General features: G+C 45.9%; 1 protein-coding gene across 2 annotated transcripts; it reads left to right on the top strand.

Moving 5' to 3' along the window:
* Nucleotides 1-6,214: 6,214 nt before the first annotated feature.
* On the top strand, nt 6,215-12,412 carry si:dkey-5i3.5 (uncharacterized protein LOC565091 homolog). Of its 2 annotated transcripts, none has more exons than XM_017722795.2 (3): nt 6,215-6,365; nt 9,604-10,094; nt 11,595-12,412. In XM_017722795.2, exons 1-3 carry the CDS (start codon nt 6,226-6,228, stop codon nt 11,954-11,956), a joined length of 993 nt encoding a protein of 330 aa, XP_017578284.1. In that variant the 5' UTR covers nt 6,215-6,225; the 3' UTR covers nt 11,957-12,412. The 2 variants fall into 2 exon arrangements, with proteins under 2 accessions (XP_017578284.1, XP_037396054.1); XM_037540157.1 differs by having other exon boundaries at nt 6,222-6,627; nt 11,595-11,956.
* Nucleotides 12,413-14,043: the final 1,631 nt, after the last annotated feature.

The raw sequence follows: 14,043 nt of genomic DNA, 5'->3' as shown, positions 1-14,043 counted from the left end.
CATAAAAACTAACAAACACGCTGAAGTTATGAAGTGTGTTTCAGCTTTTTACTTGCTATTTGTTGAACAAAGCATAGTACAGTGTATCTATTCAGACTAGAGCTCATTGACATATGTCAGTCTTAAAGGCACAGTAACAAAAAACAGCCTGTTTAATTCGAAAGGATAAAAGGAAGTTAGAAAATGTGAAATGTAAAAATGAATAATTACATAAATCCACACAAATGTTTAAAGTGGACCTCAGTAAAAGGTTCCAGCCATCAATCTAGAGCAAGTCCACTATTATCAGGCCCTGTCTTTTGTGCCAGGAGCAAAAGAACACAGTGTGCACAGCTTGGAGGCCTGAGTTTCCCTTTAGTTTCCCGCACAAATAAAAAAACATGCTGGCGTAAATCTCCAGTTTTAAAACTCTGCACACTTCAGAACTGCATCATTCTAAGATAAATCTGCCCCCTAGCTAACTATGCCATGCTATCAGCTGCTATCAGCTTGAGTAAACTATTTTCTTCCACCTCATGTACTACATATGATGCGAATGACAACAAAGCCTCATCTTATCTTATCTTATCTAAAAGAGTAATCTGATCTCCATCTGCCATTTCTGTAGCATTCATTCAATTCGCACAGGCAATCATTCTTAACATTTTTCTCTGTATTTAAAAACAACAGATAACCTGCTAATTGAAGCCAACGGGCAGTTGCATGATTTCTGTTATTTACCTCCTATTCACAGTAGCCATAAAATCCAATTCCCACCAGTTTGTGTATGATTTACATAAACCGGAAAGTAACTGGGTATTCAGCATCATAGATCAGTAAGCAAGTTACACTTACAAAAGTGTTCTCACCATATTTAAGGCTAGCTTTACATGGTGAAACATTAACGTAACTCTTGAAAACAACTCATGAAAATAGTAGTAATGGACAAAAAATAAAGCAGAAGATGGTTTATTGGGTGGTTGAAAAGGACACTGATTGTGTCAGGGATGGTAAAGACTAAGTTGACCACTGACCATTGTCCATCATGATGCTGGATTCCTCATACACTGCATACATCTACATCAGCTGTTTCATAGTAAAGTCATGATGGTTGGTTGAAAGAGAATCAGCCCAGTGTACGCTGTCAGACAGAGCAGTCAGGACCCAGATCAAATAAAACAGAGCCTGGGAGAATACAAAGTAGGACACTCTTAGAAAAACCTACTTCTGTAAGATACAAGAGGCATGAATGGCCAGTTGGTGCTATATTGTGTGCATTATGGTTAAACTTCTTAGCATTACAAGGATTCTGTGTTTCATGTACTTTAATGCGTCATATACTTTATCATGTTTATGACTGTGCAATAATGCTTTTCTTATTAGCAATAAAATTATATCATGTACAGACTTTTGACTGTGGATGGGTTGTGGATTTTCTGTGGATGGAATTCTCTGTGAAAGCGCCTGGATGTCTGTGCTGCTGTTAAGAGCACAGGAAGGCAGCAAATGAGCCAGAACAAAAAGGGGTTTGGTGTAGAACAATGACGAGCTGGTTTAACATATGACATCATTGTGTTTCACAGTCCGATTCCCCCACAGGCTGGTGGTACCTCTTTCGGGCCTGCTAATCATGTGCATGAGTGCTACTGAAAGTAGACCTGCTGAGCTGGGCCTGACTTCTGCAAACTCTACAGTGGCTACATACAGTGGCGAGCACGGGGTTTCTTGCGATTGGTCACATAGCGGCCCCCAGTCAGAGTAGGAGGGGCCATGCAAATGTGTGTAGCGGTCAGGGCAGGGACGAGGGGCCGGCCGAGCCCAAACAGACACAGCCGGAAGGGGAGGGGGTAACCCCGCTCCCTGAAAAGATCCCTAGCCAGAGCACACCAGAGGTGGTGAGGGAACTGTGGCGTCGCAGCAGCGAGGGGCTCACGGAGGAGCAAAGTCGGCGGCTGTGGGCACTGTTGCATGCGAACTTGGATGTGTTCGTGGCCCGGGAGGAGATCCCTGACAAGTCTTGTGCAGCACCAGATCGACACGGGCTCCACTGCACCCTTCGACTACGTGCGCACTGCTAATCATGTGCATGAGTGCTGCTGAAAGTAGACCTGCTGAGCTGGGCCTGACTTCTGCAAACTCTACAGTGGCTACATACTGTGGCGAGCACGGGGTTTCTTGCGATTAGTCACGTAGCGGCCCCCAGTCAGAGTAGGAGGGGCCATGCAAATGTGGCTGTTGCTGTCTTCACCCTCTGGCAGAAGTGTAACTATTTTGATGGCCTGGGCACGGTTTTCCCACAGCTAATGGATTCTGGTTTCACTTTCTGTAAAATTTGGATGCAGTAAGCGAGTAGTAAACTAAATAAAGAGCATATTTAGCTATAAGCATGTTTTCTGACTCTGAGTGTCCCGGCCTCAATGGTGTCAGAAGTGGGATCTGTCGGCCGAGATAGGCAGACTAGAGCAGAGAATCCTGAAGCTGGGTGGAGAAGAGTCCCAGCGAGGGCCACCAGGGCTGTTACGACGGTGCTACCTTGCCCGATGGGGCTAGCTCGGCTGGTTAGCGAAGAGCGCCACCGTCGAGCCGAGGCTGGATGACGGCGAATGTCACGGTCAGAGCCATGCCCCCTCGCTTCGACGGCAGCAAGTATCAACCTGCCCCGTTACAATGGAGAATGGGCATGGGAGCCGTATGAAGCACAGCTGGGAGTGGTGGCAAGACACTACGGGTGGTCCCCGGCGACGATCGCTACCAGGTTATGCTTAGCGCTGGTGGAGGAACACGGGAACCTGGAGGCTCTCAAAGCAAAGTCACCTCACTCAGCCAAGCGGTGGAGGAAGCAGAGAGCGCGGAGCTCATCCTGAAGGACGCAAGACCTGCCGCCTGCTACCAAGTCGAGGTAGAGGAGGAGGACGAGCCAATGGCGTGTCAAGTTCACCCAGCGCTAGGTCCAGCAAGAGCCGCTGGTGGAAGCCCCATCCGATGCTGGCGCTGTAAAAAACGCGGACACAAGGCCAGCCAGTGTCGCGCCCCAGAGCCGACGGGAAACGAGAACAGGGCCCCCCAGTGAGGAGTGGGGTGCCCCCGACAGCCAACACCCTTGAGCGAGAACTGGTGGTGGGGAGGCTGGGCACAAGACACGGACTCTGGCTCAAGTGCACCGTACAGGGCATTCCAGTCACAGCCGTGGTGGATACCCGCTCCACCATGTCAATCATCCGTCTGGGCACTCTGCGCCTGCTCCAAGAGAATGCCGTTGTGGAATGGGACCCCACCGACACCGTGCTGAGGTCAGTAACCGGGGATAGAATTCAAATGGGAGGGAAGAATAGACTGTGCGTGGGGCTAGCCAAGAGAACCCTGCAGCACGAGTTCTGCCTCGCTCCCATCCGCGATGCGTGCATACTAGGGCTGGACTTCCTCAAGGCCCTGGGCGCGGTCCTGGACATCCCCGCTGCAGCACTAATACTGGGGAAGACGTGCGTTCCACTCGCGGCACTTCCTACTGCTGATCAAGACCGTGTAGCGGTCAGGGCAGGGACGAGGGGCCGGCCGAGCCCAAACAGACACAGCCGGAAGGGGAGGGGGTAACCCCGCTCCCTGAAAAGATCCCTAGCCAGAGCACACCAGAGGCGGTGAGGGAACTGTGGCGTCGCAGCAGCGAGGGGCTCACGGAGGAGCAAAGTCGGCGGCTGTGGGCACTGTTGCAGGCGAACTTGGATGTGTTCACGGCCCGGGAGGAGATCCCTGACAAGTCTTGTGCAGCACCAGATCGACACGGGCTCCACTGCACCCTTCGACTACGTGCGCACCGCCTTCCCATCGCAAAGCAGCAAGCAGCTGAGCAAAAACTGAAGGAAATGAGAGCGGAGTCATCGAGCCATCCAACAGCCCATGGGCAGCCCCTGTGGTGCTGGTGAAAAAGAAAGACGGCAGCTGGCGTTTCTGTGTCGACTATCGCCGCCTCAATGCAGCCACCAAAGTGGACTCGTACCCACTGCCTCGCATCGACGACGCTCTTGATAAGGTGGCAGGGTCGTCGTGGTTCAGCTCGCTGGACCTGCGGAGTGGGTACTGGCAAGTGGAGCTGGCACCAGAGGCTAGGGAGAAGACAGCATGCACCCTGGGTGCTATGGCAGTTCCGGGTGATGGCATTCGGGCTTCGGAACGCCGCAGCCACCTTCGAGCGCCTGATGGAGTCTTGGCAGGCATTCCCAAGGAACAGTGCATCAGATGATCAACGGTGCAACGGACGATCTGCTCACTCACGCACCGACCAGGCCCTAGCCTGTCTGGAACAAGTGATTGGCGCCATCAAAGCTGCTAACCTCCGACTGCATCCTAAGAAATGCCTCCTCCTCCAGTGAAAAGTGCAGTTCCTGGGCCATGTGGTCAGCGGAGACGGAGTGGCTGCCGATCCGGGAAAAGTGCAGTCTGGCCTTCACCGCGCGACGCGAGTGAGCTTCAGAGCTTCCTGGGACCAGCCTCTTACTACCGGAGATTCATACAAGGGTTCGCTGACATCGCAGCTCCCCTCCACCAGTTGATGGAGAAAGGACGGTTGGCGGACAAGGCATTTCGGCATCTCCGCGACGTGTTGTGTGCGGCTCCTGTGTTAACGCTCCCTCAGGTGGGTGGACGGTTTGTTGTGGACACTGATGCTAGCGGTTGTGGTATCGGGGCTGTGCTATCTCAGGTTCAGGGGGGTCAAGAGCGAGCGATAGCGTACTATAGCCGTGCTCTCAGTAAACAGGAGCGTAACTACTGCGTAACCCGCCGAGAATTGCTTGCCGTAGTGTCAGGTCTGAAACACTTTAGACACTATCTTTATGGCACCCCGTTTGTGCTGCGTACCGACCATGCTTCGTTAACCTGGCTGATGCAGTTTAAAGAGCCAGAGGGACAGGTAGCTCGTTGGATTACTGCCCTCCAAGAGTTTCAATTTGCCATTGAACATCGCACGGGACGGTTGCATAGCAACTTCAAGTCGCAGGTCATGGCTGAGGTCTGCCAACGCCTTGGGGTTCGGAAGACCCATACCACGCCCCTGCATCCACACAGTTGGCCATCCTTACGGACAAATACCAGCGTGACTGGGACCGTCATCTGCCGCTGGTCCTGTGGTCGTGCCGAGCGGCGGTGCAGGAGTCTATGGGTTTCACGCCAGCACAGCTAATGCTGGGAAAGGAGCTGCGCACGCCCACGGACTTGGTCTTCGGACTGCCCGTGGGGTTGGATAACCCCGTGAGTGAGACATGTTACGCCCGCAACCTCAGAGAGCGCCTGGCGGCTGTGCACAGAACCTCACGAGAGAACCAAGAGGGGGCTAGTGCGCACCAGAAAAGGGAGTACAACACGCGCTGTCAAGGTGCCCCACTGGACTGACGTGTGGTTCTACAACCCAAGGCGTAAAAAAGGATGCTGCCCTAAGCTCCAGTCTGACTGGGAGGGGCCATGTCGTGTCTTGCACAGGCTGTCGGAGGTGGTGTACCGGGGCGGGGGGGGGTTTGGGGTGTCAGCACCCCAGTCAGAGTAGGAGGGGCCATGCAAATGTGACTGTTGCCGTCTTCACCCTCTGGCAGAAGTGTAGCTAGTTTGATGGCCTGGGCGCGGTATTCACTGACCTCGACTGGGCAAAATTATAAGATTTTTTGAAATGATTAAACCGTAAGAGGTAAGTTATGTTCACCCATCGTAATTTGTTCACATTGAGCTACTCATTTGCAACTCCAAAACAGATATATAAAATAAAACAGTAAAACTGTGAACATTACATGCAAGCAAAATGAGTTCTGAGGCATTTTTCATTGTCTTTCATTTTAGCTGTTGGACATGAATGGGTTAAACTTAAACAGACAGTTAGCTAATTTCTCGCTACCATCATGGTAATCAAAACAAACAAACAATAAATAAATAAACAAACAAGCCCAAAGAACAAACAAAGTAGCCATTTTATCAAGGTGGATTTAACACTGCCCTCTTTGGCCTCGCTCATGCCACCGTGCAAGTCGTACCACTGCTGTGGGTGTGGTCGATTCAGTTTACCGAATTCTCTTGGAAATGCGAGCGATGTTCTTATATTTCGTTTCTTCGTGTTTTATTAGACATCTTTTAGATCTTTTAGATGTCTCACAGGCGCATACACTTTCTGTAGATGCTGCAAAAAGGTTCGATTCTTGTGAGTCGGTTCGACGGCTATATTGAAAAGAGTCGGTTCAAAAGAATGATTCAGACAGAAAGGAGAACATGGCCGCGACAGGATGGTGGGCGCTTCTTCCTCGCGCGAAGCTCGCCCTTTTCCCGTCCTTCGTTGGTGGAGCCTGCGGAGCCCGCTTCGCCTCATACCGCAGCCTGCATTCAGCTCCCGTCCAGTCCGACGCCGTCAGGTGGATGAGTTAGACGCTGAGTTTATATGGCCTGTTTGCTGACTTTTCTCCTAGAACATGAAGTTCATGGGGGGAGTCTGTAGCTAACTGTAGCCGGGGGTTATCTTATCTGGTGGTCATGACTGCCTGTGATCTTCAATCCACACAGCAAGGTCATTTGTTTGGGAGTCATGAAGGCGAGATGTGTAGGCGGAGCATGTATGTAGGTTAGCGTTTGCATCTGCTTCGGAGGACTTCTGGTTTTGCCGCCGACAGACAGCAGGTAAGCTGTGGACGGTGTCGGTTGTTTTTCCTTTCTCGCGATGAGATGGAGCTACTGGAGAAATACCTTAAATCCAGAGTGAAGTGGCCTGGCCTGTTTCACTGGCTCCTGAGAGACGTTTATTTGGGGAAAATGGCATGTTTACAAAATAACTAGTTCGCTTATGGGCTATGATACCTAGTGCTGCGTCCAGGTTCTCCTCAGAAGTTCACACTTAAGACCTCTGAGCTCGTAAGAAGGACTTGGTTTGTATTCAGGAGGTTTTGGTCAGAAACGAGGTGGACGAGCTTTAAATGACGCTGGAACCACATATTTGTGTCTTCGTGTGAACGGTGGGTGCTGAATAACAAACACACATTCATCAGCTGGGCTCGCTGGAAAGATTCCCAGAAATAAGGGGCGTCTATGTCTGCCATTTCCGACACGACTTGACGGCAGCACAAATTTATTGAAGTGACTCGGGAACTTCTACTTCCAGTAGTCAGTGAAACCGCTGAAACCGCCGAAAGGGTTTGGCTTGGGGAAAAAAAGTGTTCTTGGTGTTTTGCCATCTACTGGTTTACATCAGATCTGGTGGTCGCTTTTCTGTCCTGTGTTTTTTCAGTGATGGCCATCTTTGCTCTCTGTGTCAGTGCTTGTGTGTAAACATTCTTGCCTCTTTATTGATGTTGACCTTTGTACATATAACGATCAGTGGACGTAACTGGACCATCAAGTGTTAGAGAGTGGTTTCAAATAGTCAGATAATTTGACCTACGTTGATATCCAGTGCATTAATATGTATTAATAAACTTTTAATATTATCAATATTAATAAATTAATATTAACTGTTAATATTAACAGTGCATTAAATATGTGTTAATAAACACGAGTGTAAAACATACATTGAGTTGTAGAATTACAGTGGATGGAGGTGCAGGTCAGGGCTTGGGAAATGGGGTCTTCTGAAGGTTTCAGACACTGGTTTATGATTCCTTTTGGGTGTAAATAGCTCGACAAAACATGCCTCTGTCAAGTCTGCAAAACTTTTTTTTAAGAAAGGCAGCATAATATCATATTCGGTCTTGTGGTCAGACTCAGAGTGAAGCTGTTCACTTACAAACAGCTCTCCATTTTAATGAAATATAACTTACAAAATTAAACTTTTCAATAAAGCTTTTTCATGATCAACTTCAGTGATCATGGCATGGTTGAGTTAAACAAAGCTATTGGCGGACACAAGTTTCTTCTAAGTGCAGTATTTAACATTCTTTATGTAGGTAAAGTGCTAAAGATTACAACACAACAGCCTATTAATGGGCAGTATTCATTATATCATGCATCATGTGACCATACAGATTACTCTTGTGAGGTGATGGGTGTGGTCTCGGAAAATCCTAAGGCTGAATCTCAAACGGCTCACTGCTCCCTATGTAGTGCACTATGTGAGAAATGTAATTTTGGCTTTAACATCAAATATTACACTTTATGTCCAGTGTGAGTTGTGTACACGTGGCTGAATCCAAAGTGGCTCTCTGTTTGACACACTGTGCTCTGTTTAGACGCAGTAGCCGATGTTTTAGGGCCTACGTGCTGCGCCGTGTAGGGAGAATGGATTTGGGATTCTGCCTAGAACAGTTCTCGGCAGTGTTGCGTCACCTGACCCGGATAGCGCGCGCTGATTCGCGGAACGGATTTATGGGTTCTGCTGGAGAAACAGCGCTTTCTGCTGGAGAAACAGCGCTTTCTGCTGTAAAACGTGAGCTTGCAGCTCCTTGAACGTGGATGATAACAGCTTTTGTGACAACACGTGTTCAGGGTTCATAATGGCTCTGTTTTAGAGTAACTCACGACCGTCAGCTCGTTTTTAAACGGATAGAGTTTCAATCTCTTCACGTGGTGCCGAAATTCATGATCTCTTAATGTGGTGTACTCAGCATGAAGTCCTCAAGCACAGTGGAGTTTTTCTGTTCCATTTGTCTGTCCAGCTTACTATAACTGCCCTTCTAAGCAGGCAGACACATTCAGGGAGCTTCAGCATAAGTGTGCAATAGGCCCAATCAGTAGCTTGTCAGAATTTTGGGCAGGCTACTTTTTGGCCTAAGTAAGGATGTGTCTGAATGGTTTATTAAAACCACAGATTCACCTTCTGAAGTAAGTGTAATGATACACACAGTTATGTATTTAATAATTAGGTTTTGATTCTAAAGCCAAGATTCTATTTGAGTTCTGATATTTTATTGTGTTTAAAACGCTTTGATTCTCCAGATCTAAAACATTAATGCATATCTGTAACAGAATGGCTAAAGACAGGGCTTTTGGAATAAGCAGCTCCCACTGAAGTACTTAAGGATTTAAGATATTAAAAAGGGGTGCACATGCTAGAATGAGACATGCTGTTCTGCATCAAAGAGTTGGTCAAAGTCCCTCCTAGTTGTTGAAAAAGGCTGATAATGAGTTACTGGAGCTGGTTACATAGTGCTATGTATTAGCTGCGGGTAACACCCAGTGTTTAAACTTGGAGTTTACATACTTTGTGTGCCCCAAGAAACTGGATTCTGCTGCCATTTGTTCTGTAAATAATTACTGGCTGTAGCTTTTCTGTTTTTCCTGTCACTCTAATCATTGAAAATCTTGGAATAGATAGTCATGTTCCAGTGTGTTTAAAAAAATAAACTGTTGTGATGTTATTTCAAATCATAGGGTAAGTGCAATTTCACAACGCTGCACAGATCTGCTCAGTAATGTATGATTTGATGCACCCAGCCAATAACTTCTGCATTTCTGGTTCAGTTTCACATTTATGGGCAGTAAACAACTATTAAAGTCTGCTTGTGAAGTGTAACTGCTCTAAAGCAAAACAAGCACTGAGAAAATGTATATATATTTTGATGTTATGAATCCAGTGTAGGTACAAATGAATCACATATGTAGTTAGAAGCGATGTGTTTTTGTTGTTTTTTAACTTTCTATGCTAAAGAGTCTGTGTATCTGTAGGTCATCTGCTGTCATGTCTTCCACGGATGCTACCTTGACTGGGGTAAAGGCCCACAAGATCAGAAAGGGCATCACTTTCTACGTAAATGAGAATACAGTGAACCCTGCGGCTGCTGGCCGATCTGGCCAGCCCAAACCCCTACTGCTCCTGCTTCCTTGGTTGGGCTCCAGGCCTCAGGCTCAGGCAAAGTACTGTGAGATGTACCTCAGAACAGGCTTTGATGTACTAGTTGTGGAGACAGAGGTAGGAAGGTTCCTCTGGCCTCGTTGGGGGTTGGAGTATGGCACTGAGCTGCTGCAGCTTCTGGAGAGTGAGCGTTTCTCACAGCGCCACCTGCTGGTCCATGCCTTTTCCATAGGAGGTTACACTTTTGCCCAGATGCTTGTTCATATGGCCAAAGATGCCCAGCGCTACCAGGGTGTGACCAGCAGGATAAGAGGACAAATATATGACAGCCTGGTCATGGGCTCCCTGGAACGCATGGCTATTGGTAAGTAAGAACAGTGAGTATGTGTGTTACTTGTTTAGAGCAATTAAGTTTACATATTGAAGTTGAAGTAATATGGCTGTAGATTTGTATTCACCTGGTGTTTCCCCTGCCTTTAAATAGACTGGGTAGCCCACCCGACCAGACTTGCATGCCACCCAGCTTAGGACAGATTGAGTTTGTGTGCGTTTCAAATGTAACTGCACTAAATAATATATAATTGTGTATGGCAGAGGTGAGCTGGCTTGTGCCAGTGTAGCCATTAATCATGGAATTTCTCTGTCCTTAAAGAAAAGTTTTTCTGCAATCAGAAATGTTATTTTTGGGGTGGTTTTATTGAAATACTCAAGCATGGTGTTTTTTTATTGTTGATTAAGCAAAAAGTAGAAAACTAGATCTATTGAGCATTTTTGCATGAACTTGACAGTCCAAATAGTATTTTGTGCTCCTTGAGGAACTATTAACTCTATCGTCATACAATATATGTGCATTGTTTCTTACTTGCAACATAAAACTTGTACTTACTTTATTTTTTATGTATCTATCTCTCCATCTATAGAGATAGATAGATATATAAATAAAAATAAAATCTCAGGGTGTGACCGAAAGCAAAGGAGCACAACAAGGAGCCAATTTGAACATTTATTACCCCTTATGGGGACACAAGGTTCTGGCCAGGCAAAAACCTCCTTTTTTCTAAGACAGGGCAACATGGGTAAAACCATAAACAATCCACAGGGTACCTTCTCCACCAGCAATAACTAACAGATTACATTTAGCTTGATAACGCTGTTTCCCATTTCACAGCACATTCCCAACACAAAATAATATTTCAATATTAGGTATAAAAACAGTAATGTTACACATTATTCACATAGCTCTCTGAGTACTTCTGGCTTACCCCCTAGAAAGGTTCCAGATAGTCTAGTCCACATTTCCCAGAATTCCAAGCATGTCTATAAAGACATGCTCTGTAAGCCCGCACTCCCTTTTAAGCACCACCCACTGACCCACGCTGCAGACATGGTTCCTGGGGAACAAACAAAGAAGGTGGTAAAACATTAATTTGGTGAGCTCAATAAAGTGTTAAAACGGTTCCAACCCATGGTCTGACTCTTCTTGCTAGTGTGCACTCCTAGCATAGAAAAGTATACATTTTAACGATGTTAAATTAGCAACCATTAGCACAAGATATGAGGAGTGTTAGAAATGATCCAAAGAATCAGAGAGCTATATACATAGTATAAATAACAGTGTATTTCTATACTTGTGGAGCACCTAAAGCTACATTTAAAAACTGCCTTAAACTACATGAAATCCCCAGCACACTCCAATACCCAACACAAACAACCCATGTTGATGTTACATGTGGGGACCTTAGTGGGCCATCACCATATATATAATGAATAAATTCTGCATCATGATACTGTAGTATTAATATAAGTCTGGAGAAAACACCATCATTTATAGCCCTTCATCTTCTGTGATTTTGTTGCACTCCAGGTGTGAGTCGGACTGTTTTCCCTCGTGTTGGGAGTGTAGTGAAGGGCGCCAGCCTCCTTTATTTCCACATCTTCAAACGCCAAACGGTGGACTACTTCAACATGGGAATTGACGCATTCTGGAATACACCTGTAACAGCTCCTGCACTTTTCTTCTTCTGTCAGAATGATGCACTGTGTGATGCAGATTCTATGGAAGAAATGTTGGAGCATTGGAGAAAACAGGGCATTACTCTGATGAGTAAAAAGTGGGAGGAGTCTATCCATGCAGGCCATCTGCGTGCCCATCCTCAGGAGTACGTATCCATTCTAGAAAACTTCCTCTATTCTCTCAGTATGGTGCCTCTCAAGTCTAAAATATGAAGTCTCTTTTCTTTAACATTTAAGACTTTATTCATCATGCACATGTACTGTTACTGTGTGCAGTAAAGTTAGTAAAGTGCCTTCCTAAGTATTTTTATATAAAAAAGTTGATTACAGCAATTATTGAAACTTTCATTAATGTACTGACCTACAATCAGTGTGTGCATGTGCCTGTACAAATTTATTAAACTAATGTAAGTCCATGTTAACAATGTGTTGTGTTTAAATATACACTATGGTAAAAAAAAAAAAAAAAATACTGTTGGTTTTGGCCTGCTCAGAGTCCAGATTTAAACCCTATAGCAAGTATAAAGTTTGGTCACAAACTAGCTTGGCAGTGGTGTTCAACTGTTTGAAGTAATCATTGCTGAGTGGAACAGTAATGATGCCAATTTACCAACAAGACTTCAACTATAAAGATTTGGTGAGCTCAATAAAGTGTTAAAATGTTTCCAACCCATGGTCTGACTCTTCTTGCTAGTGTGCACTCCTAGCATAGAAAAGTATACATTTTAACGATGTTAAGTTAGCAACCATTAGCACAAGGTATGAGCAGTGTTAGGAATGTTCCAAAGAATCAGAGAGCTATGTACATAGTATAAATAACAGTATTTCTATACTTGGAGCACCTTAAGCTACATTTAAAAACTGCCTTAAACTACATGAAATCCCCAGCACACTCCAATACCCAACACACACAACCCATGTTGAGGTTGGGGACCTTAGTGGGCCATCACATTTCCCCCCCACCTCTGAACGCTGGCAAGGTAACCTTGACAGAAAGTCAGCAATCACATTGTCTTTTCCTGGTCGATGTTTGATAAAGTGAAATGGCTGCATAGCCAAGTACCAACGGGTTAAACTGGCATTTTTGTCCTTCATTCATGTCCATCCATTTAAGGGCTCTGTGGTCCGTTTCCACAACAAAGTCTCTTACAAGCAAGTAATATCTGAGAGAATCCAAAGTCCATTTTAATGCTAAACACTCTTTTTCCACAATAAAATAACGGGTTTCTCTGGGGTAGAGCTTTCGACTTAGATATACAATAGGATGTTGTTTACCCAGATGTTCCTGTAGTAAGACTGCTCCCAAACCAACATCTGAGGCATCAGTCTGTAAAACAAAGAGCTTGTCAAAAATCAGGACTGTGCAATACAGGTTCATGGCTCAGAGCTTCTTGGAGGTCATGAAAAGCATGTTTAGCTGGTTCTGTCCAAGAGGCCTCATTGGGGCAAGTTTTCCTTGTCAAATCAGTCAACAATGCTGCCCAAGTGGCAAAATCCGGAATGAAGCGCCTATACCATCCAGCAAGGCCCAAAAAGGACCTCACTTCCTTTTTGGTAACAGGAAGAGCACAAGACTGGATGGCTTGGATCTTCTGGACTTGAGGCTTGATTAGACCGTTTCCCAGTACATAGCCTAAATACCCAGTTTCACGCTTTGCAAGGGAACACTGTAGGATTTATGGTTAAGCCAGCATCTTTAATATGTTGGATCACTGCTTGTAGATGTTGAAGATGTGCATGCCAAGAATCACTGAAGATCACTATGTCATCAAGGTAAGCAGCTGCAAAGCTACCTAACCCTTGCAGAACAGTGTCCATCAGTCTTTGAAATGTAGGAGGTGATCCATGTAATCCAAATGGTAGAACCCAGAATTGCATTAGACTGGTAGGAGTACGGAAAGCAGTTAATTCCCGAGACTTGGCAGCAAGGGGAACCTGCCAATAGCCCTTACACAAATCAAAAGTACTGATAAATGTAGCTTTTCCCAATCGCTCAAGCAACTCTTCAATCCAAGGCATTGGATATGAATCAAACTTGGAAACAGAATTGAGATAGCGAAAGTCAATGCAAAAACGCAAACTGCCATCTTTCTTGGGCACAAGAACTACAGGGTTACACCACTCACTCTTTGATGGTTCCACAATGCCCATGGCCTTCATCAGTTCCACTTCCTCCATAAATGCTGATACTAACCGTTCAGGAATCCAGTAGCTCAGACGTTTGGGTTGAGCATTCTCTTTCAGCACGATTTCATGTTGTACCAAGGGAGTATATCCAGGCTGATTCCTAAAAACATCAG

This window comes from Pygocentrus nattereri, chromosome 7, assembly GCF_015220715.1.
Source record: "Pygocentrus nattereri isolate fPygNat1 chromosome 7, fPygNat1.pri, whole genome shotgun sequence".
NCBI lineage: Eukaryota > Metazoa > Chordata > Actinopteri > Characiformes > Serrasalmidae > Pygocentrus > Pygocentrus nattereri.
The sequence above is the reverse complement of the archived record's forward strand: the minus strand, read 5'-3'. Positions and strand labels throughout refer to the sequence as shown.

Coding starts and splice junctions, on each gene's coding strand:
- si:dkey-5i3.5 (XM_017722795.2), top strand. CDS start 6,226: ATGGCCGCGACAGGATGGTGGGCGCTTCTTCCTCGCGCGAAGCTCGCC. Junction 6,366..9,603: donor GTCCAGTCCGACGCCGTCAG/GTGGATGAGTTA, acceptor GTGTATCTGTAG/GTCATCTGCTGTCATGTCTT. Junction 10,095..11,594: donor CCTGGAACGCATGGCTATTG/GTAAGTAAGAAC, acceptor GTTGCACTCCAG/GTGTGAGTCGGACTGTTTTC.